Genomic DNA, 27,755 nt, shown 5'->3' on the forward strand with positions numbered 1-27,755 from the left:
CGGGGCAAGGGGGGGAGGCGGAGGGAGCTGCCCGCAGCAGAGTTAGGAGACGGACCTGCAAAGTTCCCTTTTCTCTACAGCTCCCAGACCATAACAGAGATTCTTGTCACAAGGACAATGGTTGTGTTCCCGGGAAAAGGTGAAAGGCACACGAGTTACATCTCCCCCGGCTTTTACTCTTCTACTCAATGTTCCCCTCTCAAACCTACTCCAGCCCCCAAAATACTGAAAACTCAGCTCGTTCAAGAGATCAGGGGACCAGGGAAGCAGCGGATGTAGGAGGATATTTATTTTCTATGCTTTAATATACGGAAACACATTATCATTGTTGTCATTATTGTTCCTCTTATAATTACTAGTGCCTGGAGTATTGGAGTTTTCCACCGAGGTTTGGAGTTTTCCACCGACGTGGAAGGACTGGCTCTCTGGGAAGGGAGAGCCACTGTTCCCTCCCTTCTTGCACCTTGAGGTCTGTGTTTTGTTGCTCCCGTAGCCGTTCCCCAACACTCGCCGCCGCGCACGGCAAGAGCTGCGGAGCAAGGCAGCCCAGCGGTGCCCCCGCTCCCTCCCCATCCCGGAGAAAGCCGTGCCCGGGGGAAAAGCAGGTTCTTCCTTTTCCTCGACGTGCCGGGGAACTGTTGCTCCTGCACGGGCTGCGAGCCGCTCCTGCCGCTGCCCCCGGGCCCCCCGGGCTGCCGAGGGTGGCCAGGGCTGCAGAGCCGGGAGTTGCCGTCCCCGGCCGGGGCGGAGGGGCCAGCCCAGCCCCCGCTGTCCGCTGCCCTTCGGCCCGACGGGAGGCGCTTGCTCGAGGGCAGCTGCTCACCCTGCTCCGGGGCACCCGCAATGGAAAGTGGAAGTGAACCTAAAAAAGAAAAGTGCGGTGGAAAATAATTCTTTACAGCTCAAAACAGCGTAAAGCTGAGATTTAGGAGCTCCATAAAATGCCAATGGGGAAATCACCTCGGCGCAGGCTGCCATAAATGTTTCAGCTTTTCTGTTCTAATTTTCATGTCTACCAAGTGTTTGACGGCTCTTAAATACCTCTTTATTCTTTACTTCTTTTTCTTTCTTTTATTTTCCCTTTCCTTTTATCCTTTCCTCTCTTATCTTTCTCTTCCTCTGCCCCCTCATTCACTTCCTTCTGTCCCCAAATTCTAGAAAGGTGGGGGGTTTTCCTCTTCTCATATTTTCTATTTTTTCACTCATCCTGTCCATTTATCCATCCATCCATCCATCCATCCATCCATCCATCCATCCATCCATCCCCCTTTCATCATCAAATTAAACATCCCCTTCTTCATTCAGACATTTTTCTCTAATATTAGTAAAGATCAATGTCTGTCTCTCTGTCTACCCATTCATCCTGATTTCCATCCTCTCACTTAGCTCCATGCTTCTTTCATTTTCACCTTCTTTTGCACATTGGCGTGTTCAGCTGCCACAATCTCTCGCAGTTTTTATGCTATCTTCCATTTTTCCTTTCCTTTTCTTCAATTCTGGCAATGGCGAGCGGAAGCCCCCCGCCTACGCGTCCATCTCCCTCATTTCTATCCTAATCCAAGCTGGGACTTCCCAGATTCCCCAAGCCCTCCAGATTCCCCAGGCCCTGCGGACCCAGGCTGTCCCTAAGCCCAGGGCGCCCGCAGGCCGTCTGGCTGCCGGGTCCCCTTCCTTGAGATAGAAACTTGTGTTGAACTACCTGGAGAAGGAATAGGAGATCCCACCGAGGTCTCCCCAGCCCTCGGGAGAGCATTGCCGCTCCCGGCCCCCAGCCCCGTTCAGGGGGTACGGTAGCCCCGACCCCGGGAAACTTCGCCTGGGTTTGTCAGCCACCGCCTCCAACCGGGACCACCAGCCGGGGCCGTGGAAAGGTTCTGGGAAGCGCTTTTCAATCTGAACGTCAGCACAGGGCAGCGAGGGATTAACGCTGTCCGTGTCTGGGGCAGCGCTCCCTGCCCGGCCGGGCCCGCTCCCGGCACGGCCGATCTGCACTGCCCCCTCTGGCGGGACGCGCTGCCCGGCCGGGAGCGGGGCGAGGCCGCCCTGGGGCTCCGGGAGCCCGACACAGCCGAACCGCGCCCTCCTCCCGCCTGCCCCGAGCCGCTGCGGGAGCTCCCGGCCTGATCTGCTCGGGGAACCTGGCCTCCCGCAGCCGGCTTGGTTTCGTGCCCCGGGCCGCCACCGGCACGCCCGCCCAGCCCTCTCATCCCTGCGCCACGTCCCGGTCGGTAACTTCACGCCAAGGTCCCTGCACCGACGCCGCCTGGCTCAGCTCCCCCTGACTCCGTCCCTCACGCCCACCTCCCAGCCCGGCCGGGGTAACAGCCGGGCACCCCTCCGGAGACACCCCAAGGCAGCGAGAGCCCCTGTGGCTGCGTCCCGCGGGCGGACGGGCGGCTTCCACCCCACGGCAAGCCTAACCCACCGCCCCTAGGCATCCACCCCACCCACCCCAAACTTCTCGCAACCCCCTTCCCACTCCGCTGCTCTGACATCAGCTCAGCCACGGGAAAGGCAGCCCGTGCTAGCAGCATCCCTGCAACTTCGGCAGCTCAAAGTACTTCTGATCATCTCACGGCCTCTACGGAGAGCCCCGGGACAAGGGAGAGGCTCACTCTTTACCCTGCTCCTCTCACCTCTCTCCCTTTGTCCTCCCCCGTTCCGCCATCACCGTGAAAAAGCGCCAGGTGGTCAGCCCAACGCTAAGGCAATAGTGCGGGACAGAGCGGCGGCTGCACGGACATCCCGCAACTCTAAAGTCACCCCGAACGTGCCGGGAAAGGGCTGGATCTGCCCGCGCTCGGCCGGACCGCAGGGAGCAGCCTCCGAGTGCCGAAACCCCCGGCCGGGCTCCAGCCTCGCCTCTGTCCTTGCATCTCCCTTGCCCGTTCCTCCGCAGGCCCTGGTTTTAATATCCTCTCCACCCTTCGAAGCACACCCTGCCTCAGAGAAAGGGAGAAATGATGTTGGACAAAGGAAAAGGCACCCCTTCCCTTACTATGCTCTCAACCCAAAGAGCCGAACAAGGTGCATTTCCCCCAACCTTTGGAAATCGTCCCTGCTCCCCGTATCGCTGGTGTCTGCCCTATTACCTGTTGCACCACTTTCTGTCTCGGACTATGGGGAAAGAGCCTGTCTGCCTCCCTTTTGCACAGCACAGCCCCATCAGGAGTTTATTCCTGAAAGCGCTCCGTCCTGCTTTCTTTCCCAAAAGGTGCAGGCAGCCAGAGCCCGAGCCAGCAGCGGAGGAGAGGGGAGATTTCCCCGAGGGTCAGGAGCGGCTGCGGCCGGGGGGGAGCGGCGGCCGCTGCTGGCTGGGAGCAAAGAGCCGCGCTCCCTCTGCCTCCGCATTTCCCTGGGAACTTTCTATTACGGAGTTAACTATTAACTGCAGGAAAGCAGGCAATTTTCTTCGGAATGCGAACTATTTCCTTTATCCAGCAGATAGATGTTTGAGGTGATTGATTAATATGGAAATTGATATTAAAATATGTGTTGTAGAACACTTTTCCCGTAGTCACAGTGGCACGGCTACTGCCGCACGGAGGAACAGGCGTCCAGGGCAGGCAACGCACCGAGCTGCTGCCGAGGGTTTTCCTGCTTGGCCAAGAGATGTTTTAATTGTGAAATGCACGCAGATATAGTTATAATAGCTCGCATTAATACATCTGAAAGGGCACGCTGAGGACACACAGCAGCACTCACGCAGGAGAAGAAACGCCGGGGGTCCCAGCACAGAAGGGGAAGGTGTTTGGATAATGCTTGGCGTCCCCTCGGGAGCAAAGGCGAGGGTGGGCGTCCAACGTGTCGGCAGGGTAAAGAGCAGAGATTCACGTGTATAGAGATGGTGTAGAGCCAAACAGGTACGCTATAACCATTCGTGGGGCACCAGTTTGCTGCAAGGGGAGAAAAAAGAGATTTTAACAGGGAAGTCTGTAATTCCAGACTCGCGTTAGATTATACTTCAGCACAGCTTTAACACAGGAAGAGACGTGTGCCCGTTAAGGTACCCAAAATCGTTCACTCCATTTATCTGTAGCAGCACCTGCGCTCCTTGGTTAAGGGTCGCAGTCTGGCACCGAAGAGGACTGTTACACACCGGGAAACCGGGAAAAGTCCGGTTCCCGTTTATCCCGGCCCCACCATGTGTTGCTGTTCTCCCTCGGCTAGCCTCGGGCTAATTAACCTGTGCCCCTTTTAATTAAGAGAGGACTCTCTTGGCGGTGCCCCCCGCTCTGCCCGACGGCGCGCAGCCTGCAGGGGCTGAACCCCCGGCCCTGCCCGCCCCAAGCCCCCCATAGCCCCCCATAGCCCGCAGGGGTGGCTGCCATGGGCACCTGCCCTTCTCGGCCCGCTCGGCTCAGCCTCCTGACGAGATTTTTCATGCTTAGTCCCCCCCCTTCCCTTCTCTGCCGATTCACACGAACATTTTATACAGGGAAGGGGAATTTTCCAGATTCTTTTGCTGCTTTCCCCCCTCTTTCCTGGATTTACTCCTCTCCCCCTTGCTGCCTTCCCTTCTGTTTCCTTGCCCCTCGCCCCCCCGCCGCCGTTTGTTTGTCCCAATGCCCGGCCGATCATCGCGGTGTATGAAGTTCTAACTGGTTTGTGTCAGGCAGCTCTCTCTAAGCAGTCTGGCGTGACGGATTAAACATCAACTAGTTAAATAAAAATTAATATCAACTGCCTCCTAACTTCTAATGTCATGTTGTTTATAACTAATGAACTGATTAGGGGATAAACACATCAGGAAGACATTTCTGCTTCCCTGCTCTTTCGAGAGAGATTTGCAGAATTCAAAGTAAATCTCCCAGAGTCCCTTCTGGGTTTCTCCCACACCAGTCTGGGGAGGGAGGACGGGGATTCCGTGGGGTTTGTGGGGTAAGGTCGGAGGAATCTGGTGCATGTGTCAGGGTTAGCTGGACTTATTTAAACATCTCACCGAGGAAGCATTTCAGCGCGGCTGCGAGCAGGGCTGGGGCTGCAGGGAGGTGAGGAACCACTCCAGACAGATCCGGCGGCTGCTGCACACCGGGCTGGAGACGGCGTCTGAGGCAAATACTCCTTGCTGCAATTATTGACTTTTGGTGCCCCGTTTTATTATTTAAAATGAAACTTTTTTTTTTCCCCTTTGCTTGAAGAGGCAATCGATGATTTTTAAGTGATATGAAGGAAAGCGTTCCCTCCGCCTTCCTTATTTTTACAATTCTCCGCTTGTCTTGGGCGTGCTTTTCACCAGTCTGCGTTGTTAACATTTTCCTAAACACTTTAGAAAAAGAAACACATGCACACACATAACCCCCAACAGCCTCATCTTGGAGAGGTCCCAAGCTTTTAAATACTGTTTGCCCAGCACCGCCGGCTCTGACAAGACAATAATAACAGGGGAAGCTTTTTAAAACCAATTTAGCAAATGCAGAAATGTAATTTTAATGAAGAATCGATAGCAGAATGGTTCATTTTTCCTGGGACTCCTTGTTGGAGCTGAGAGAGACTTTCAATCAATGGGTAGATAGAAGGGGGGAGCAGAAAGAGAGAAAGAAAAATATTCATTCAGTGATGTCTTTAGCACTGGGAATTTTTCTTCTTTTCTTTAGAGCTTTGTTCTATTTATTATTTATTTCTTTTCAGTTGCAAAGCCTCTATCAAAACGTGGTCGTAAGAGCAAGAAAAGAGAGGAGTGGACAGATAAATGGAGGGATGGATGGATGGAGGGATGGATGGATGGATGGATGGAGGGATGGATGGATGGATGGATGGATGGACAGACGGACGGACGGATAAATAATCTCTCAGAGGCAAACATCTAGGCTCTCACAGAGGTAGACTTCATAGGATTGCCTTCTGTCGCCTCCAAACTAAACGGCGGAATCCCTGTACCCCACCACCCCACCTGGAGTGTGTCCGGACCCCGAGCTGAGAGCTACCAGCTCCCGGGTGGGCTGCGCCACCATCCAGACCAATCCCCCGCCCGTCCCCGACGAGCTCCCCCCTCAGCCCGAGCCCACCGCCTCCCTTTTCAACTTGGAGGAAGTTCCTCCTCTGTCCCGCGTCCCCCTCTCCCTTGCCAGCCCCTCTCCGAGCACATTTTTATGGTAATAAGACAACAAATTAATCTGCTGTTACAACAAGACTTCCCTACAGGTAGCCAGCTTGAGGGAGGGGGGCAAGGGGAAGCAGATTCCAAGTCCGGGCGTTGTCCCCCCTCCCGCAGGATCCCCGCGGGACCCCCCAGCCCCTTTCCTCCCTGGCTGCACAGCCCTGGTAGACTGGAGCAGGTGAGCTCCACTCCAATTTTATAAGCAGCAGCGCTGCATTTGCTTTGATTGTTATTTATTTTCCCCTCCTTTTAGCCTGTCCCGGCTCAGTAGAGCGGCGTTTCTTTCTCTGTGGCTGGCTATTTTTTTTTTTTTTTTTTTTTTTTGGTAGTGGTGGTGCTCTGGTGTGTGTGTGTTGTTATCTAAACCGTTTAGTTTTGGGTGGTTGCGCCTAGATCTCGAAAGTCAGCGGGGGAAAGCAAGACACCCAAGCGGGGAGGAGAGAAACGAAGAAAAGGCCGCGGCGGATCTACGGGCTCGCAGCCGTCCCGGGGAGACGGGCCATTAGGCAGAGGAGCCATGGCTCAGAGCTCAGGGAGAGCAGGTAAGGCGGGGGGGCGCTGAATATTCAGCAGGGAGGGATGAGACCGTCACCCCCAACTCCCTCCTTTGGCAGGAGGCAGCCTGCTTCTTCTCTCCTCCACGCACACCCTCCTCGCCTCGCCAGATCCCCCTCTAACACTTGCTATCTCACCTGATAAATACCCCCTTTCCTTGCGGCTGTCCGCTCCGGCACCCCTCGAAAGGCTGGCTTCCCGCCGTGTTTACCTCGGGAGCTTCCTAAGGCCCCTCAGCGGAGCCCCAGACGCGAGCGGGAGCCGGGCCGGGCCCCGCTCCCTTCCCTTCCCTCAGGCCCCGGGCGCTTTGCCTCGCCGCCCTGCAGGCGCCCCGGCCGGCCCAGCCAGCCCCCTCCAGCGGCCTTTGGCTATTGCCCCAATCCCGGAGCTCCCTCCCGTCCGCAGAAAGTTCAGGGCATTTCGTAAACTCTTCCTGCACCGAGTCCCTCCCCACGTCGGGAAACTTTGCTGGCCGTGCCGGCTGTGGGTCTGCGTTGTCCCGCAGCCCAGCGCCTGGGCCGGGCTGAGGCGGGCGGGCCCGGCCCTGCCTCCCCCCCGAGCGGGGGCTGCCCCCAGCCCCCCAAACCTGCTCCGCCGACGGACGCGGCTCCGGATCGCCCCCGTCTCCCAGTCAGCAATTTTATGATTTGCAAACAAAGCTTCAAACAAACCCCGCCGGAGAGGTTTTCCTCGGCGCTGCCGCTCGCGGTAAAAGCACAATTACGCGGTTTGGTTTCCTCAAATTAAGTATATAAACAGAGCTTTTAATTTAGGGATTTTTTTTTGGTGGTGGGGGGGAAGGATACAGAGGTTTAAAATACAAACCTCACCGACTGCCAGCACAGAGCCGTGCTGTTGCCCCGGCTGTCAGTCGTTTGCTGCAGGGGAGGCTTGGAAAAGAAAAGGCTGCGGCGGGCGCTGGGAACCGAGCTAGGAACCGGAGCTAACAGCGCTGGTTTTCCTTTGTCATTTCTGATGGAGTCGCAGGGTGAAATATCCCCCAGCTAGAGAGGGATTCAAGTGCACAAACAGAGAGACACGTACGGGAGGCAAATAAAAATATTCGCCCTTCAGAAAACCACATCTCTTCTGTCGATAGTTTCCTCATATATAAATGTGTGCGCACCGGCTCTGTAAATCTCAATATTAAACACGTTGTGTGTGAATATATATATATGCATATACACGTGCAAGCTTATGTTTTCATAATCGAACCGATTAAATCTATTATATATCTTGTATATTATATATAAATAAGACAAAGATTCACCAAATCGTAAAAGAAAATTACAAAGGCAACGAAAAAGGCCTCCTAAAAGAAAAGGCCACGGAGGCAGTTTTTTGCTATTCTGCACCGAAAATCTTCCAAGTCAAAACTGAAAAAAAAAAAACCTTTAAAAAGTTTGCAAACCCCTCTGTTCCTTTTCCCTTCTGTGTTTTTAAAGGATCTGCCGAAGTCCCTTTGCATCTGAGGTTTAAATAGGGAGATCAATAGAAAACAGTTGTAATGATCTAATTAATTATGGCAAAATTAAAAGCGAGTAGAAAATCAATCTCTGATGGTGTTGAAGATGGAATTAAATTGATAGTCCATCTGTTCACCTCCTAGACCGTATAAATATGCAACCCAAGGACGGAGCTAATGGGATCGAGCTGCCTGGGAGACTCTCTCATTCTCTCGCTCTTCTTTTTACTTCATTCCTTCCCGAAGTTGAGCCCCGTAGCCCCCGAGTTCCCTCTCGCAGCCCTCTGTTCACCCCGCGTTCCCCCTCTCGCTGGAGACACGCAAAACGCTGCTTGTGTCGAGCAACTCAAAGCGGCAAATCTGGGGGTACAAAGCCGAGTGGCTGGGAGGAAAAAAAGCAAGCTGAGGAGACAGCGTTCAGTGAGAGCGTTCTCCCTATCGTGCTGTTTTTAAATCAAACGGACATGATGATGATGACGATGACAACGGAGTAGTTTGAGGATGTTCTCCTCCTTCTGAGCGTCTTTTTTACATTGGTCGTGGGTTCGGGAAAGTCAGCCCTTTCTGTAGCCGGATTTCTATAAAATACTGTGTGTATTCTGTCAGGGAGAGGCGACACATTGAATTAGTTTTGTTTGTCCGGTTTTCCTGACTGTGAAGCTCTGAGAGCAGAGACCCAAGGGGAGGCCCTCGGTGCCGCCGTGTCCCGGCGCTGTCCCCCCTTCCCCACTCCTGCCCTGTCCCTGCCGGGCAAACTTTCCCCAAGTGGGCACTGGGCACTCCTGAGCCGGGCTGTCCTCGGGCTCCCACCCGCCTGCCCACCACGGTGACATTCTGCTGAACGACCAGCGCCACTCGAAAATAAAGGAGAATCGGTGTAATTGCTAAATTAGAGGCATTACTGTATTTTCCCGTTAAAAAAAAAAAAAAAAAGAAAAAAAATACCCTCTTTCCCCCATTTCCGCCGTAATTTGTAGGTGCGGAGCATTCGCTAACAGCAGGGAGAGCTAGGGCGAGCTGTCAGGCTGGAGGAGATCACCGCCATCCCGGCCGCTTTTTAATTGTGAAAAATTAAAGCTTAGTGCTGCGGTTCCGTTGGAAAATAACCAATGAAACCGGTGATAATATCGCCCGGGTTAGAGCTGCGTGGGGTGGGACGGTGAGGGAGGGTCGCTTGAAAAAGTGAAGCTTAAATAAATACAAATCAACTAAGCCGGAGGGTCCCGGGCCCAGACCTAACCGCGTGTGCACTCCCCCACTATCGGGGCGAAAAAAATCGACCGTATCTCACCAAGTTGTGTCAATTTAGTTCTGCCAAACCCCGAGAGCCGACGGAGGGAGTCCCGCCGGCTTCGCCTGCCTCCCCCAGCGGCGCGCCGAGGCTGGAGCCGGTGCCGGAGCCCCGCGCAGGGCCGGAGAGGGGGACAAGGGGAGGGGGGAGGGCGGGTCGGGTCGGGCTTTGCCTGCGGGGACTTCCCTGCCAAAGTTTGCCTTCCCCTCACACTTCCCCATCCGGCCAAAAAGAGTGCCCCGGGGAGGGGGGGGGGTGGCGGTGGGGGGGAGCAGCCCGCAGCACCAATCGGATTTATTAATTGATGTATTGAAAACAAAGATTGATTGACATCTTCTAATGGAAATTACAACCTCACTTTCCTGCTGCACGCTGCCCTCCCGGCTATCCCTTCATAAAGAAACCCTTGAGGCGAAAGGTAGATTTTCATTTAAAGTGCCCCAGTCCTCAATTTCACAGATTAGATACATTTTAAACACAGACTCACATATTGCAAATTAGAAGCTAATTTAATTATAAATCAAAACTGGGCATAAATCTGCACTCACCACAAAGGATCCATTTAGCAGAATGCAACCACCTCCCCTAACCCTGGAAAACTGCCTTGCAGAAATAACACTACATATACATTGCCAAAGTTATGGATTGTGCACAGTTTAAAGACATCCACGGGAGATATTTTTCCCCGCGCTGGGGGAGGGGTAAAGCCCCGTGTGTCAGAAATCAGATGTTCACACGGTGACAATTTCTCTTTCTCCTAGAGAAAGGAATTTTCCGACACATAAAAGTTTGCATAGATGTAGAAGGTTGTAATTCTGAACTTACAGGCTGAGAGGGAGTCAGAAGAGGCAGAGTTTTGAAGTCCAGCAGGTCATGATCAACAATCACGCTCACACACGCACACACACGCACACACGCACCCACAGAGCCGGGGCTCGCATTGATTGGTGACGTTTGGTTTGCAAATCTCAGGGAGGAGAGGAAGGAGGAAAGTACCGGGGTCCGAGTGAGAAGGAAAGGCAAGCACCCGGGAATAACGCTCCGCGCTCGGAAAACCTCCCTCCCTCTGTCCGTCCCTCCATCCCGGATCCGCTCTCCTCTCTCCTCTCTGCGTGCCACTCTCCGCGCCCGCAGTTGTTTCCTGACCCCGCATCCCGCCCGAGCTGCCCAGATGAGGCAGCCAGGGAAACTGGAGGGATTTGGAATCAGCTCACAGTTCAGCCCTTCCCCGCCCCCTCCACCTTCCAGCTCCTTTTTATAAGTTAGAATTCTCCATTTCCCCCACCCTTCCTTTAACCTCTCTTTCTCTTCCTCCACTGCGCTGAGAGATCCCCTCTCCCCTTCTTTCAGCCCCTCTGTTTCCCCGCACTTCATCCCTCTGCCTCTCCCTCTGCATCTTCCTCCTCAGAGGCAGTAAACTCCGAGGCCATTAACAGCTGATGTTAAAAAGGCATGAGTCTTCCTGCCACTTTTTTTAATTGGGAGCCTAACTTGAGCTTTGGCGGCTCCCAGCCAGGGGAAGGGAAGGAGCGAGCCCGTCTTTGCGAACGGCACGGGAGGAGAGAGAGCAAAATTCGCCCGTTTACCCGGCTTTCCCACAAAGAGGGGAAGGGGGAAGAAAGTTTCCCCACCAACTTACGACCAGTTTCTTCTGAAGCCCTGCAGACTCGGCTCTTCCTCCCCACCCCCCCGCCGGTTCAAGCACTGCTCCGCAAACAGGACCCCCCGCTCCCGGCCGGGCAAGCCCCAGCCCTCACCTGCGGCTCTCGCACGGGGCCGAGGGGCCGCGCCAGGTCCTTTGTTGGTGCGTTTCCAGCCTTTGTTTAGCGGTGGAAACGAGCCTCCCTTCCCCAACCCAGCTCCTGGCGCATCCCATCCGACCGGAGAGCCATCCGTGGCGGAGGGAAGCGAGGGGCAGAGGCAGGGCTCGCAACAGGGCTTGGGAAGCGCTGCCAGAAACGCGACCGCGGCAACTTTCTCCGGGGAGCTGGACTTGTGTGTGTATAGACATTGTTCGGGAAGGAAAAGGAAGGAAGGAAGGAAGGAAGGAAGGAAGGAAGGAAGGAAGGAAGGAAGGAAGGAAGGAAGGAAGGAAGGAAGGAAGGAAGGAAGGAAGGAAGGAAGGAAGGAAGGAAGGAAGGAAGGAAGGAAGGAAGGAAGGAAGGAAGGAAGGAAGGAAGGAAGGAAGGAAGGAAGGAAGGAAGGAAGGAAGGAAGGAAGGAAGGAAGGAAGGAAGGAAGGAAGGAAGGAAGGAAGGAAGGAAGGAAGGAAGGAAGGAAGGAAGGAAGGAAGGAAGGAAGGAAGGAAGGAAGGAAGGAAGGAAGGAAGGAAGGAAGGAAGGAAGGAAGGAAGGAAGGAAGGAAGGAAGGAAGGAAGGAAGGAAGGAAGGAAGGAAGGAAGGAAGGAAGGAAGGAAGGAAGGAAGGAAGGAAGGAAGGAAGGAAGGAAGGAAGGAAGGAAGGAAGGAAGGAAGGAAGGAAGGAAGGAAGGAAGGAAGGAAGGAAGGAAGGAAGGAAGGAAGGAAGGAAGGAAGGAAGGAAGGAAGGAAGGAAGGAAGGAAGGAAGGAAGGAAGGAAGGAAGGAAGGAAGGAAGGAAGGAAGGAAGGAAGGAAGGAAGGAAGGAAGGAAGGAAGGAAGGAAGGAAGGAAGGAAGGAAGGAAGGAAGGAAGGAAGGAAGGAAGGAAGGAAGGAAGGAAGGAAGGAAGGAAGGAAGGAAGGAAGGAAGGAAGGAAGGAAGGAAGGAAGGAAGGAAGTCTTGACGTATATCTCACTTTCTAGTGTGAAGAAGTCTGCTTCCAAGTTCCCCCGCTGGCCCTGCAGAGGGAGTGGAGCGAAGCGGTTGCCCCTCTCCCCGGCGGGGCTTTTTGTGCGATCATTTTTGGAGATGTGAATCCCAGGCAGTCATTACCACACTTTGGCCCCTCTGACTGCTGGAATTACCCTTTCCTGGGACTTTAATGGGCAAGCCATAGGGTTTTTCGCTGATCCGCAGCAGTTTTCGCTGCCTCCCCGTTTTTATGGGTGTATTATAGTTAGGGGTTATATAAATGTTTTTGCGTGTGATAACTGTAAATCCTAACATTTGCAAATCGCCCTGAGGCAAACTAACCTTGGACGGGCAGATAGAGGGAGGGAGGATCTCCCACTACTGCTGATTAAAAGGAGACTTTAATAAGCGTCTAATTCACTCATCGGGAGTTTTATGGAGAAATTAGAGGACAAAAAAAAAAAAAAAGACGTCTCCAGCGTGGGTGGGGGGGGGGGGGGTGGAGCGCGGGGAGAGAGGAGGCAATAGAGGGGGGGTTCCCACGTCTCTACCCCAGCGGCAGCCCAGGGCAAAGGCAAGAGACAGCTGGGCCTTGCCAGTGGCACAGTCTCCTATCACGAAAGAGGCAGGGTTCACATCTGGGCCAGTTCGTTTTTGGGTCAGAGGAGCAGCACGAAACCCCCCTGTCCTCACCCCCGCTCCGCCGCTCCGGGGCAAAGAAATGAGCAGGCAGACGACCCAAGGGGCTCTGGGACTGCGGGACAGACAAAAGGAGACATCGGTGGCAGGAGTTTCGTGGCGAGCGGGCGAAGCCGGCCCGTGGAAGCCGCCTCGACAGGAAACAGCTCTGGGGACCCCCACAGCAGCGGGGGCTCCTCCAGCCGCACGGGGTTCGGGAGCAGGGATGGACCGAGGCCGCAGGTCGGTGCTGGGAGCCATGTGCTCCCTCCCTAGCTGTCTCTTTAGGGTGGGAAGGGGTAGGCTGGGGCTGCCTGTGCTGAGGCCGCCCCTGCCCCATATGTCTGTGCCCCGGGAGGCTTGGAGACTGGAGACTCGCCCCAGCTCCGGCCGTCCCGGTGCGCTAAGAGGCGGCTTTGTTGCAGAAGTGTCTCTTCACATTGTTGGCTCTCCCCCAACCTCCACTCTTTTTTTTTTTTTTTTTTTTTCCTTCCTTTTTATTCCTTTTTTTTTTTTTCTCCTCAATGAGGCTGCAAAAGGTCTTCTGCTTGTCTCGTTTTTGTGGCAAACGCTCTCTTGTAAAGAGGAGAGGTTAAAGTGTCGGTGACTGAATAAAGAGCAGCACACGTGGGCTATTACCATTCAGGGCAAACAAATGCAGAGAAGGGAAAAGCCAGCAGCAGGCAGGGCGAGGGGGGAGCGCAGCCCCCCCGGTACACACACGCACCCGCCCCGCTGGCAGGGCCCGGCCGCCGGCCTCCTCGCGGCCCCGGCGTCCCCCAGACATGCAACCCACCCATGGCTCACAAAAGAGCTAGAGAAAGAGAGAGGGGGAGACATGAGGGGGTCTTAGATGGGAAAAAAAGAAAGTAGCTTTAGGGGGAATGTGCTGTGGAGTGTGAAATTGCAGCCCGTGGTGCTCCATATTGTACCAGAAGCTCTCCAAAAACTCATCCTCCAACGTGACCAGAGGTGCTTAGAGGGGGAGAGAGAGGGAGAGGGGAAGAGGGGCTCAGAGACACAGGGGGAGGGGAAGGATGGGGGTCCTTTATTCTTTTCGCGCCCTCTTTCTTATTAATTGTTCATTTAAAACCCGACTTTATATTTATTTGTTAAACTCGGCCACCAAGAGCAATCTCGGGTTTTCTGGGCAGAGAGGCTGGGGGGACGGGGAGGAGCAGCTGGACTCTGGCTGCCTCCCCCTGCCCTGTTCAGCCCTGCCTGGCCCTACGCACCCCTCGGAAATCTCCCATGGCCTCGCTCCTGTTTCCATATCTCCACACTACTGCTCGGCACCTCTGCCCTGCCCCATCACCTGCTCCCCCCTGGTATGATCAGCCCACAACACCCCTACACTGAAGATGTGGATGCCCCTTTCATCTGGGTGCTCGTGGGCGAGAGGCGGCGAGAAATCTCAGGCCAGAAATCATCCTGACCTCAGACAAAGCACCCCAAAAGTTGTCCAGGAACGTTTTATCAAAGCATTCCCTAATTTGAAGATCCCTCTGACACTCACACACATGACGACTCCTTCCCTTCAATGCTCACATCTTTGTGGAGGGGGAATTGTCATTTTTTACCTCTGTCTTTTCACAGACAGGGATTTCACCACCGACTTTCTCAGGGTGAAAGTTAAATTAGTTGACGCAGAAACTCTGTGTTAGAAAAATACACCTAGAAGGTCAGCGTAGATTTATTCTGTGAATTCCTAAATATAGTGCTGACAATATTAAGGGTTGAGCTAAACCACCTCCAAAGTACCAACATTAAGGCTGTAAGCATTTGCACACTTGGCAAGGGGAAGAAAACAGACAGGGTGTGGAGCTGAGAACTTCGCAGCATCTCCAAGGCGTACACATCCAAAACTTCTACCTCTGCAGCACGCTGTCCTGCATCCCATGGCCATAGGTCATGTTTAGCTGTTTTCCAGCATAATTGGCTGCAGACATCCCCTAGAAAACGGGGAACCAATGTGGGCACAAGTCCTGGCCCAGGCCTGAGCCCTCCGAGGGGCTCCCCCACCGCCCCACCCCTATTGCCCCTGGGCACAGCACCCTTCCCGAGCAGGCAGAGGAGCAGGGGAGCAGCTTCCGAGAGCAGGGTTTGTAGAACCTGGTTCCCAGGGACGAGGCAAGGCAGCAACTTCGGGAAGCCAAGGCAGCACGGGAGAACTCAAAGGACTTCGAAGGCAAGCTGACAGGGCCTTCGAGGTTATGTGTATTGGAGCCAAGGGTGGCAAACAGGATCAGTGGTGAAGATTTTGACTTGATCAGCTGGAGAAAGCCGGCTAATGAAGCAGATCGAAAGATGGCTATCATTGCAACTCCCCCAAAAAGTTTATTTTTCTTGAAATTTCCGCAGAGAGGCGGCAGTCTCTTTTGAAGTGTAAATGTTTCTAGCTTGGGGGAAGGGGGGGTGGGGTGGGGGGGGTGGTAGACTGGGTTAGAGACGATGGGGGAGATCTTCAGATTCCCTTTGAGAAAAAGAAATAAAAGCAAGAGAGAAGAAAGGAAAAGGAAAAGAAAACAAAGAAAAGAAAATAAAAGAAAAGATTAATCTAAAGTGTGAGAGGGAAATAAGCACACAGGGCTCGCGAGGTGGAATAGATGCAAAGCTATGGGAGTAGTAAGAGGCCCGTGGTCTTGGCCTCGCCCGGTCCCTCAGGGCACACGGCAGTGCCTGGGGCCGCACGGACAGGCCGGTATTTTTAATTTGGGTTGGCAGAAATTGTTCAGTGGGTTTAAATGTTGACAAAGCAATACTTCCAGGAAGTCTAGTGTGGGAAGGGGCACCAGGAGATATTGTGGTATGTGTGGTGGGGGGAAGGGAGCAGCAAGCAGAAAGCCTTCCCTTCCCTTCCCTTCCCTTCCCTTCCCTTCCCTTCCCTTCCCTTCCCTTCCCTTCCCTTCCCTTCCCTTCCCTTCCCTTCCCTTCCCTTCCCTTCCCTTCCCTTCCCTTCCCTTCCCTTCCCTTCCCTTCCCTTCCCTTCCCTTCCCTTCCCTTCCCTTCCCTTCCCTTCCCTTCCCTTCCCTTCCCTTCCCTTCCCTTCCCTTCCCTTCCCTTCCCTTCCCTTCCCTTCCCTTCCCTTCCCTTCCCTTCCCTTCCCTTCCCTTCCCTTCCCTTCCCTTCCCTTCCCTTCCCTTCCCTTCCCTCCTTGTTCTAGCGGGCTCAGGGCTCCCCGGTTTACTCGGGTTCCCCCGTGCCGTGGGATTCAGGCTTCGTGTCGCAGAGTGTAATTTTTCTGTATTTCTCGAGCTCGCTATTCCTGTTTTAAATTTCATTGCTATGGGAAAATAGTGAGGAAACTGAGGCAAAATACATTATCGGGAGGAGGTCTGGGGTTCGCCGGCTGCCCCAGCCCACCACCAAGCTGCTATTTCCTCACGGTACAATCGCCAGTTACAAAGACTCAGAGCATCTCTGCGAGAAGGTCCATGAACCCAGCAAGTGTCAGTGTGGAGTTCGTTCAGCCGGCCCTGCCTGTGTCTGAGCACGGGGCACCCGGGGCTGCCTGCGGGGGAAGGGAGGAAGGGCGGGGGTGACTGCTGGAAGAGGACAAGCGATCTGCACCGGTGGGTGACGGAGAGTTGCAACACAGGGTTGTAACAAGGCCGTTTCCAGCCACGGGCAACGCAGGAGGCGCCGAGCGGCGGGAGGGGCTCCCGGCACCGGCGATCGGCGGGGTCCCGGTCCCGCCGCGAACAGGAGACTCTGCTGCCGGGGGGACTCCACAGCCACCGGTGTCCCACCGGCAGACGAGTGCGGGCCGTGCCGTGCCGTGCCGGACCGAGCCGTGCCGTGCCGTGCCGTGCCGGACCGAGCCGTGCCGGACCGTGCCGTGCCGTGCCGTGCCGTGCCGTGCCGTGCCGTGCCGTGCCGAGCCGTGCCGTGCCGGACCGAGCCGTGCCGGACCGTGCCGTGCCGTGCCGTGCCGTGCCGTGCCGTGCCGTGCCGTGCCGAGCCGTGCCGGACCGAGCCGTGCCGGACCGGGGATCCCGGCGGGATCGCGGCGGCCCGGGCCCGCCGCCGGCCCTTGTCCGCTCTGCCAAGCGACCGGAGGGCTCCATCTAGAGGCCGCGGCGGGGAGCGCCGCCGCCCCGCACCTGAGCCCGGCCGCCCCTCGGCCCCTGCGCGGGGCGGTCCCGGCGCGGCCGTGCCGGGGCCCGGGGCGGCCCCGCTGATGGGGGAGCTGCGGGTGGGCGAGCTGCGGCCGGCGGGGCAGAGCCCCGGGGAGCAGGGCACCCCGGGCCGGCAGCGGGGCAGCCCGAGGGAAGCAGCGGTCGCCCTGAGCTCGGCGTGCGGCGGGAGCTCCGGGAGAGACGGAGCGGAGCCTTTGCCTTGGCCAGACGGGCGGCAGCGCGGATCCTGAGCGGGCAGCGCAGAGCCCCCCAGTCCCGTGGAAAATTCACCCCGTGCAGGAGCTGCTGCCAGGGCGGGCAGGGCCGCACCAGCCGTGCCCGCCGCGCCTGTCCGCAGCGCAGCCCCGCAGCCACCGAGGACTCACTACTCACTTCTATGTAATCCCGGCGGCGCAACAAAAAATTTTATTTTCCAAATCATCCTTTTTTTTTTTGCACACAAGGGAAAGAGAGAGAGGAGAGAGAAAGATAAAACATCAGCTGAAGTGCCAAAATGATTTATGAGACGGTGGAAAATATTTCATAAAGATCTCTCAGACATTCTTTACTTAAAGCGGTTAGAAAAAAAAGGGGGGGGGCTTATCTGTTTTGTGACAGCTAAGCAGAGGGAAGGGGAAGGATGAAGGAAGAAAAGAAAATAAGAGGAAGTACATTTCAGGTGATGGTAAACTCTCAAGTTTGAATATCAAAATTGAGCTCACAGCAATTTCCATCTTACCTTTTTGCCCCTGGTTTTTACCCTATGAAGGTGTTTCTTTATTCCTCTATATTGCTGTGCTAAGTCAAAGCCATGTCTATTTTAGCAGTAGACTTATTTGTAAAATAATTTTTAAATCCTACTCTAGCAAAAAAAAAATTAAAAAAAAAAAAAAAAAAAGAGAGAGAGGGAGGGAAAGGAGAGAAGAAGAGAGAAGAGAAGCAGCAGAGATGTGGAAAGTGTGAGATTGCATTTGCTGTTATTTCCCCAAATGCATGTGAGGGAAAACTTTGCAATGACTGAAACGGGCCTAATCTCTTGGTTTAAAGAGGTGCAAGAAGCTTGCTTGCTCTCACTGTCTGGCTTCTATTTATTTTTCTTTATTTTCATTCTTTATACATTCCTCTCTCGATTTCTCTCTCCTCTGGCTGTCTCTCTCCTTTTTCTTTTCCTTCTTTCTCCCTCACCTCTTTTCTTTCTTTCTCCCACGCTAAGCCGCACACCACGGAAGCCTTGATGTGTATCGAATCCCCCTCCCGTCCCGCTTTACCCCGAGTAAAGTCTCCGGTAAAAAAAAGCGGAGCGTGAGAAGGGAGGTGAAACTAGCAAGGCGTGTGTGCTCGTGTTAAATAAGGGAGTTAAGGATCCTGAGCCGCAAGTGCCAACAAAGCGGGGCTCCCGTCCGTTCCCGCGGGCCGGGCACACGCACGGCCCGGGCCGCTCCGGAGCGCGGGGCCGGGGCTCCCCCGCCGCCGGCTCCCGCAGGCAGCGCCCCCCCCGCACCGAGCGCCGCCGGCCCGGCCCTCCTCTCTCTCCTCTCTCTCCTCTCTCTCCTCTCTCTCCTCTCTCTCCTCTCTCTCCTCTCCTCTCCCCTCTCCTCTCCTGGCCGCGCTCGGCTCGGCGCGCTGGCGAATCAGAGAGTGTCGGAATCTATTGCCTTTGTCTGACAAGTCATCCATCTCCGGGGAGGCGGGCGGGGGGCTGAGGGCGCTGCGGCTTTTAGAGAGACACACACCGGGAGCGGAGGCTCCAGTCTCCGGCCCCGGCTTCTCGCAAGCACTTCCCACCTCGGGCGAAAGTCCGCCGGGCGCCGGATCCGCCGCCCGGCCGAGAGGAGGGGTCGCGCCCGCCCGCCGCTCGCCGCTTTCCCGGGGATTGCTACTCCGCTTTGAACTTAAATGAACTAGCCCCGGACCGCGGGAGGAGGAGGAGGGAGAGCCGCGTCCTCCTGCGCCTTCTGCCGCCTGGCCTCCGGCCGCACCTTGCTCCGGCACCCCCTCCCCGCCGCCGGGGATGCTCTGAGCCCTCCCAGCCATGACACCCACCTGCCCCCCGGCGCCGCCAGTCCCTCGCTCCCACGGACTCTGCTGACTCCCCCAAGGCCGGCGCAGCCCTCCCGCCCCTCGGAAAGTACTTCGCTGCCCGCTCCGCCGGGCCGGGGGCCCAGCGCATCCAGCCGCTCCCCTCCTCTCCTCTCCTCGTGTGCTTTTTTGTTTTGTTTTGTTTTCCTTTTTTTTTTTTTTTTTTTTTTTAATTTTTTTCTCCCCTAAGTCTTGAAGTTGAGTTTTAGAGGCGACACGGCGGCTTCAGCCGATTTCTTCCCCTTCCTTTGCCTCCCCATGGATATGCACTGCAAAGCAGACCCCTTCTCAGCAATGCACCGTGAGTACTGGAGCCCGGCTCCTTCTGCTGCTGTCCCTTTCTCATCCCTTCATTCTTCCTCCCCCAGCCATCCTCCCTCACCTGATCCTCCTTCAGGTCCACCTTTTCCCCCTGGCCGATGGCGGGCTTAGCGAGGCGTTCAGAAGGCAGGCGGCCACTGCAGAGCGAGGATGCCGGGCAGCCCCGGAGCCGAGGGGAGCAGAGCCGGCAGTGGGGCGGGGGCCAGGACCCCCAGTCCGAGGGCAGGGGACTGAGTGCGGCTGTGCCTGTGCTGCAAACCCTGAGTGAGCGAAAGAAATCCCACTCCGAAGCAGAGCTATGCTCCGCAAATACTCTTTCCCCATCGCCCCTCAGACAAGAAGAGTTTATTCAGCCTCGCGTCAGCCCCCGGGACCGGCCCTTTCCCTGTCCGTGCCCAGCCGGGCCGGGACTCCCCGCAATCCTCCGCCGCTTTAACCCCTCACATTTCCCCGCGATCCGATGCTGTTTGCTTTGATTTCGGATTTCCGTGGCACACAGGGAAGACGCCAGTTTCGAATTAATGGCGGGTTAGTCGGTGGCTGTTCTGTGAGCCGTTTTGGTTTGGCGAAAGGTTGGACTGCGGGAAAAATAGGACAATTGTATGGCTGGGAGATGAAGTGGCTTTGGAGGCTCCCGAGAAGTCACGATCCCTCCTGGTTTATTTACCAGACACCCGGTGTGAATTTTAAGTACATTCCTGGCACAGAGGAAAGGGCTTTCGTGCTACATTTTCAATTTTAAAAGGCTTTCTTAAGGAGGGGACGAAGGAACGCAAAAGCCCCCTTTAGCAGGGACTGTAACAAGGAATTTCCAGTGATTTTAATTAAACCGCAGGAGAGAAAATAATTCCGAGATTTAAATTGAAGAAGAAAAAATACAAACAGAAAACCGAGATTGAGAGCGTGTTGAGTCAGGAAATGAATAATTAAGAGCAATTTGTAACTTTTGACACCGAAACTTTTGAGGACACGCCCTGTCCGCTGCATAAAACACAAATCGAAAAGCTAGAAAATGGAAATGCTTGAAGTTTTAAAAAATCCCGATTTTGCCTTGAGAAGGAAGGCACAGAAATATAAGCCCACGACTGAATTCCCAAACGCAGATGTAGGCAACTGCCTTTCTGTTTCCTAATAACTGATTTCCAGAACACATTGCTTAAAATGGGAGGTTTGATTTCCAAACAGCTTTAACAGCAAACACTCCTTGCCTTAGACATTATTTTTAGTTTTCAGCGGTGCGATCTGTTTCTAGATGCGGTGTCAGTAATTCCGGCTCCGCTACAATCTGAAACATGTCAGCAGACGAAAGATGCATTTCACTGCCGCTGATTTTTTAAAAACTAAAATTGGTTAGATTCCTAACCAATTTTTTGCTTCCTATTAGACAGGAAAAAAACCCCAAAACCCCACCAAATCTAAATAAAACAAAAAGACCCCAGCAACATTTGATCGGTTTCCTAAAGTGTATTTCTAGAGCTACAGACCTGGATATTATTAAGCAATTAAAACAGATGCGGGCACAGGCTCCTGACACACAGACAGACAGACAGACAGCAACACACGATCAGTACGACAGCGGCACGACTGAGTCTGTGCAGATACAGATGCCGGCACTTACATGCAGATAAATACAGTAAATATCTGACTGCTCTGATAGAAAGAATCTTAGAAAACCACCGGGCAGAACAAAACAAACTCGTGTGAAAAATATCCGGACTGCAATAATTTGAATTATTAATTTTTAATCTTTTTGCATCTGTTGCCTTTTAATACTTTGTAATGCGAGTTATAATAGGTGCTTTGAATTATTTATCATGGAGTTGCCGAAGAAATTGCTATCTTGTAACTTTAGAGGCAACATGTGCAGAAGGGGTTCTGAACAAATGAAGAAAGAACACAACAACATATACCCGCCGGTTTTAGTGGAGGAAGATAAATATCCCCGGTCCCCTTTGAAACCCTAAATATGTTTTTAAAAAGACTAACAAAGAACGCAAAAAAATAACCCCGGTTCAGCGGGGAACGAGGAGAAAGCCAGCCGGCGCCCCGGCCGATGGGGCTGGGAGGGGATGTGCGAAGGTGTTACTGAAGGGGTGGGGGAGATGGGAAAAACTCTATTTGTGCGAAAGGACTTGGATCGATCGCAGGGCAATGAGAGTTTCCACTAAGTTCAGAGCCAATAAGTCAGTGTCAGAAGCAGGAGAGAAAAAAAAAAAACCTCAACGAAAATACAAACAGATCATTTTTCAGCAAACTGCAAAACGAACTAAGATCTCTTGGCGAGGAAAACACAGGAGGTTAGGGTTGTGTGAAAGGAAAGCTTTAATACAGAGTGCACTCCACAGCTATATCAGCTGGATATTGCGGAGACAGAGAGGCTCAGGTAGCAGCGGCAGAGAAGCTGCACCGCCTGCGAGCGGGCATCTCCCCATGCCCGGCAAGGGCGAGCTGCTCCCGGCTCTAACGTTTGATTCACGACCGACTGCCTTGTTGCGTCCCAAAAGGAGATATTTCCCTTTATCCCCGTCACTCCGTTTCTCGTGCCCATGCTTAGCAGGTGCATACAATTTTTTTTTTTTTATCCCCCCAAGTTATTTCTAGAAACGGAGAAAGATCGGGGGGAAAAAAGCGATCCTAGGAGTCCTATCTGAGAGAGAGTAGGTTTTTGCCTGGAAAGGGGGGAATAAAAGAAAAAAGAGAATTAAAATTCTCCCTATGTTAGATTTGTGTAGTGGAAAAAAATCCCGGAACAGTACGAGTCTGGGGTTTTTTGGGTTTGTTTTTCTGGAAATTTTTTCCTGTAAAGATCGAAAGCTAATGAGAGAAAGGGTCCGCCTAGAAAGAAACACCAGCTGCGGGACTCAAAATATTTTCTTTCTCTGTCTCTCCCTCCATTTCTTTCCCTTTCTCTTTTTCTCTGTGAGTCCTTTCAACTCGCATCCCAAAATAACGGGATAGGACTGCTTGCATGGGGGACATGCCGCGGGGTGAGGGAGGGCGGAGTTCGCCAGGAACTGTAATTGACAACGTGATAGAAAATCCTGGAAAGAAATGAGAGAAAAAACCCAGGAGTAAAGAGAAGGGGGACTGCGGCAGAGTCCGCTCGGAGCTCTAAGAGGTCGAGCTCCGGAGTTTGGGAGTGCATCGCTGCCCTGCTCTGGGGAGAGGAGCGGGCGCTGTTTCCGTGCTCGGCCCACCACAATGGCCGTGAGAATGCAGCGCTCCGGCATCCCGCTCGGGACCGCAGGACGAGAGCGCCTCGGGGAGGGAGGGACGCGGACGGGAACGTGGAGAACAATCTTCCTTCGTCTCGGGAAAATTCATTCTGCCTCCTCTTTCCTTTCCACTTTTCCATCTTTCCTCCTTTTCTTTATTTCTTTCATATCTTTCTTTCTTTCTTTCTTTCTTTCTTTCTTTCTTTCTTTCTTTCTTTCTTTCTTTCTTTCTTTCTTTCTTTCTTTCTTTCTTTCTTTCTTTCTTTCTTTCTTTCTTTCTTTCTTTCTTTCTTTCTTTCTTTCTTTCTTTCTTTCTTTCTTTCTTTCTTTCTTTTTCTTTCTTTCATCTTTCTCTTGTTATGTCTTTCATTTGTTCATTCTCCCTGGTTTTACCTCCTTATTTCTGTCTCTCTCTCCCTGTTTATCTTCTCTCTTTTCCCCACGTCCTGTTCCCCACTCTCGACCCCCCGCCATCACCTCCATCCATCTGTAATGACTGGAGATTTTGCAGTGCGAGCGGTAAAGAATCCACGACTAACGGTGTGTTTCTGGTGTGCGTGGGTTGTTGTGTTTTTTTTATTTCTCTTTCCCCAGCAGGGCACGGGGGTGTGAACCAGCTCGGGGGGGTGTTTGTGAACGGCAGGCCCCTACCTGACGTGGTGAGACAAAGGATAGTGGAGCTGGCTCACCAGGGGGTGCGACCCTGTGACATTTCCAGGCAGCTGCGGGTCAGCCACGGTTGTGTCAGCAAGATCTTGGGCAGGTAAGGAAAGAGGCAGCTCCTTCCCCTCCCTTGAGACCGCAACGTTGCATCCCTTCCCCGCTCCAGTATGACCTTCCGCCCTTCCCGCGGCACCGGGCTCTCCCCGCCACGACCCCGAGCGGCTCCGGCACCTTCGCCCAGTGGGAGCCCGCGGCTGAGCAGGGCCCCCTCCTCCAGCTGGCAAGGACGTGTTTCTCCCCCGCCTCCCCCCTTTCCTCACCGGCGGTGTTTGAGAACTCCTGGGAAGACAAAATAATTTGAGAAGAGTGGGTGGGAGGGCGGGAAAGAAAAGGGACGGGGGAAAGAAAACGAAAGAACGACCAAAAAAAAAAAAAACCCAATCCAGAAAGAACAAAAAAAAAAATCCTAACTCACAACAAGCCGTAAGCAGCCTTACCAAATACACGGGTAAATAAACAAACAACGGGGCAAATAAATAAATAAATACACGCCCGCGGTAACCCATCATTGCCAAATGAGGTGTGCAATATCCCTAGGGGCTGCTCGGGGAGACGCGGGGCCCTGGCCCGGCGGCTCGGGCGCGGAGCGGTGCGAGCAGGCGGCGGAGCCCCAGCCGCCGGGGCGGGCGGTGCGCGCTGCTGTGCCCGGCCAAGGCCGGGACAGAAACGCTGCCGGCAGCAGAGCTGATGGGCAGCGGGGAGTGGGCTGGAGCTGCCCTGTACGAGCACCCGCTTTAGAGGGAGCCCGGGGCGGGGATACACCGCTCTCCTGCACCCGCAGCCCGGCCGGCGCCCCGACTCGGGGGTAGCCGGCTGGGAGATGCAGGCGGGGAGAGCGAGCCCCCACTGCCCGACCCCCACGCCCCCTCCCCGGCCGCCCGGCCCGATCCCACGTTCGGCGGCCTTCGCCTCCGGACCGCTGCATCGGGGAGAGGCTTTCTGCTTTATTTCCCTACCCCAGGGCCTAAAAGAAGTGTGTGCACGTAGGCGGGGAAGGGGGAGGCAGCGCCCCTCGCTTCTAGCACACATACACGCACACACATACAAAAAAAAAAAAAAAAAAAAAGGGGGGGGAGAAATAAAAAAAATAATAATAAAAAAAGGAGAGCGAGCCCTAGAGAGGCGAAGGGATTGCCTTAGCCCCAGGTCAGGCCGGCCGGCGCCTCGGGAACGGCGACATGCAGCACCCGAGCGGCCACGGGCGGACGCCGCGCAGCCGCGGGCTGAAGGCGAGGTGGGGCACGGGGCAGGGGTCCGCGGGCGCTCCGAGGGCCACCGGGGCTCTGGGTGCTCGGAGACGGCGGAGCCCTTCCCGGCACGGCAGGCCACTGACCATCTTTTGTGCAGGTATTACGAGACGGGAAGCATCAAGCCCGGCGTGATCGGAGGCTCCAAACCCAAAGTGGCCACCCCCAAAGTAGTGGATAAAATCGCCGAGTACAAGAGACAAAACCCGACAATGTTCGCCTGGGAGATCCGGGATAGGCTATTGGCCGAGGGCATCTGCGACAACGACACGGTCCCCAGCGTCTCCTCCATAAACAGGTAAGAGAAACCCCGCAGCTCGCGGCCCAGTCGCATCTTTAGGGCCCCATAAAACCCCTTCCAACAGCGAGAACGGCCTAATCCTTCCTCGGTCAGGGTAGATCCAGCCTTTTCTATTGCCGTGGGCACGGCCCCCCAGTCCCCGGCCCAGTTGCAGGCGGCGGGACCGAAACCCGACAGGCGGGCAGCGGGTGCGGGGCTCTGTCCCGGGGCTCGCTGCCCAGGGCCGCAGCCCGTGCCCGCCGCCCGGCCCGGGGGCTGCGAGAGCCGCTGAGCTCTGTGTGCTGCTCGGGCTGGAGGAGCGGTGAGCTGCGCAGCCGGGCTGTCCCGTGTCCCCCGAACACCCCTACCGGGGGTAGATGACCTCCAGCCCTGCCAGCAGGTACTAGAGCTCCGAGCAGAAAGGCTGCCGGCCTGTTCTGCCGAGCCGGGCTCCCAGCCGCGAGCCGCTGAGCGGGGAGGAAGGGTTCCCCTGCACCCGCTGCCCCGGCTCGCTCCCCATCGGGAGCCCGTGCGAACGGCTGCATTTGCCGCTCCTTCCCCCGGCTGGGCAGCGCTGCTCTCCGCCGTCCCTGTGGCACCGAGTCGCTCTGATCCTGCCCTCGCCGAGTCCATCTCGCACTAGCAAACCATCTCCACACCTTCCCCGTTTCCCTGTTTCCTCCTCCGGCTGCCAGGGTGAAGATTTAGTTGATTTTGTTGTTGGAGGGACTCGGATTTGGTCTCGGGTTTGAGGTGATAAAAATAACCGTATGACAGGCAAAAACCCCAGGATCGATGCAGGAGAAAAGGGAATAGATGTAATCAAGTACTGACAGACGTCAAAGCACTCAGATTGTCCACATGCCTGCACGTCCAAACACAGCGTACATCAGATCTTCACACTTTGGCGACACAACACTCTTGTGCACACAGTAAAAGTAATTACACTGTTTATAATATCACTGTACAGATCCCCTGACTGTGCCCACAGAAATACAACCACTAGAAACAGAGTAACGCAAAGATACTTGCAAAAGGTACATACGCAGGCATGAAATACCTCACCAACAGAGTAAAATACATGAAATTTTGGATGCAATTCCAAATGTATGGCTCTTCCCAGTCAAATAAACATACACAGGGTATGTGTAAATAAGCATGCAGGCTTTTGTAGTGTCTACATAGATAAAATGCACAAATCGGTATACTGGCCCTTTTGATATATAACAAATTTAGACAGATTAAAAAAAACAAAACAAAAACCTGGTGTATTTATAGCAAGGGAAGCAAAAAATAAATAGCAAGGAAAACACAGTGGTATTTTTTTGTCTTGCACTTTTCATGGCAGATTTATCAAAATATGTCTAATAACTCAGGCTGTGTATTTCTAAATCTGGCATCCTATATAAATGGGTTTTAATATTTTGCAAATGATATGGAATTATCCCAAATCATCTTGAAAACAGCAGGTAGAATTAGCTAGTGGAATGTACCTTGGCTAAGAAAGATTCCCTCAGACACACTGTCTCTGTAATATACTGCTAGGCTACCCTAGGAAATTATCCCTGTGTGTGCCATCTGTATTAAAATGGTTATTAAGTTATGAACAGGGTAACATAATACTGATCGGCTAATTATACACCCTCCTAAAAAACCTCCAGGTCTCTGTTACTCTCTCAGTCAGGTATTGAAATAATAACAGTTTGACATTCAGACACCTTACAAAGGCAGCTGTGGAAGGACAGACAGCTATCCCTGTAAGGAATTGAGCTGGTGGTATGGAAGTCCAAAGAATGGCTGTAGGCTTTTTGGAGAAATAGCATTTATGGACCCAACATATATTTATAGTTCAGCTGGCTTAAGGGATCTCGGCATCCAAAAGTCACTGAAGTCTCAGTCCTGTACCCAGAGCCTCATGTCTGGGTTGTGATGTCCCGGGCAGAAAGCTGAGCACCAGATTTGGCTCCCACCCTTCTATCAGCCCGCGGCAGGGTTTTGGGAGTTTTGTACCTCAGTTTCCCCACACCAGAAACGAAAACTGATTTTTCTCAGAAGGAGGTGGAAACAGATGTCAGTTAGATTGTGCTTATAAAATACTTCGAGGACAAGTGTTTTGTAGCTGCTAAGTATTATTATACTAGAGAGGCTCAGCTGTGACCCACCATGGCAATGGCATTTGAGTGTGTAGTCCCCAAGGCTCAAGAGCATTTTAGCTTCGTAAGATTCAGTCTTTCCCCATTCCTTTTAAAAATTCAGAACCAACTTCCCACTGTTCACCTTTGTATGAGGCTCCCCAAAACTCACATCTGTAAGGAAGTGAGCCCATAACACAGGTCATAAAATTTGCAAGTCTGTCCTAGACAAAAACGGGACAGCGAACGGGGAAAAGATTGCAGTGAAATAGGAAATATTGAGTTTATTGGGGCCCAATCCTAGTGCTGTGGAGAGCAGCGTGAACTTCATCACTCCAGTGACTTTCATGACTCCAGCTCACAGAACACACAAAACACAAAGAAGCTCACAATTTAAATATATATTTTTCTCTTCCTCATTGTAAAAATTCACATACAGAATCGGGTCAGTCCTTTGTAACAGCAAACCCCTTACCTGCAGTAAATTCTCATCTCTCTGATCACCAATCACAAATTGGAATTAATCTAACATTTAGTCTCTGAGCAGCTTCAGAGAGATGACAATTTTAAAACGTAGCCATCAATAAATATCAGTCTTCTTACTTCTGCAAAATGTGGAGTTTCCAGAGTGAAATCTGGTTTTGCCCAGTGTCTAGAACAGTCAGAGCTACATCCAGGAGCATTTTAACATCTTAAGGTGATTAGCAAGGCATTTACAGAAAAAAAGTTACCTATATCCCTAGATAGACTGTGAATACTGTGCTTCAAAATGGAGATATCTTTGT

The 27,755-nt window shown here is 53.7% G+C and overlaps 2 protein-coding genes across 14 annotated transcripts in view; one reads left to right on the forward strand and one right to left on the reverse strand.

Annotated features, from left to right (window-relative positions):
- Positions 1-274: 274 nt before the first annotated feature.
- On the reverse strand, positions 275-5,407 carry LOC111931109 (uncharacterized). Its single transcript, XM_086899014.1, has 3 exons — positions 4,943-5,407; positions 3,706-3,896; positions 275-862 (listed from the first exon to the last, which is right to left on the reverse strand). Exons 1-3 carry the CDS (start codon positions 5,253-5,255, stop codon positions 356-358), a joined length of 1,011 nt encoding a protein of 336 aa, XP_086755140.1. The 5' UTR covers positions 5,256-5,407; the 3' UTR covers positions 275-355.
- Positions 5,408-6,400: 993 nt separating this feature from the next.
- PAX2 (paired box 2) overlaps positions 6,401-27,755 on the forward strand; it is a 101,712-nt gene continuing 80,357 nt past the window's right edge. For 4 of the 13 annotated variants that reach the window (XM_086898991.1, XM_086898998.1, XM_086898996.1 and 1 more), the window contains exons 1-3: positions 18,723-19,353; positions 23,183-23,351; positions 24,659-24,856. In XM_086898991.1, coding sequence (XP_086755117.1) covers positions 19,311-19,353; positions 23,183-23,351; positions 24,659-24,856 — 410 coding nt within the window. In that variant the 5' untranslated portion in view covers positions 18,723-19,310. Of the gene's footprint in view, positions 6,643-18,722; positions 19,354-22,916; positions 23,352-24,658; positions 24,857-27,755 lie in introns of those variants that run through there. The other 9 variants (XM_086898989.1, XM_086898995.1, XM_086898990.1 and 6 more) reach the window with 4 other exon arrangements.

Source organism: Cyanistes caeruleus, chromosome 8 (assembly GCF_971803275.1).
Source record: "Cyanistes caeruleus chromosome 8, bCyaCae1.hap1.1, whole genome shotgun sequence".
In the NCBI taxonomy this organism is placed as follows: domain Eukaryota; kingdom Metazoa; phylum Chordata; class Aves; order Passeriformes; family Paridae; genus Cyanistes; species Cyanistes caeruleus.

Excerpts from the sequence above, each read along its gene's own strand:
- LOC111931109 (XM_086899014.1), bottom strand. The coding sequence starts at position 5,255 with ATGTTAACAACGCAGACTGGTGAAAAGCACGCCCAAGACAAGCGGAGA. Across the intron at positions 3,897-4,942 it reads CGCGCTGAAATGCTTCCTCG|CAAACTGGTGCCCCACGAAT; the intron begins GTGAGATGTTTA and ends CTCCCCTTGCAG. Across the intron at positions 863-3,705 it reads CCCGGCGTTTCTTCTCCTGC|GTTCACTTCCACTTTCCATT; the intron begins GTGAGTGCTGCT and ends TTTCTTTTTTAG.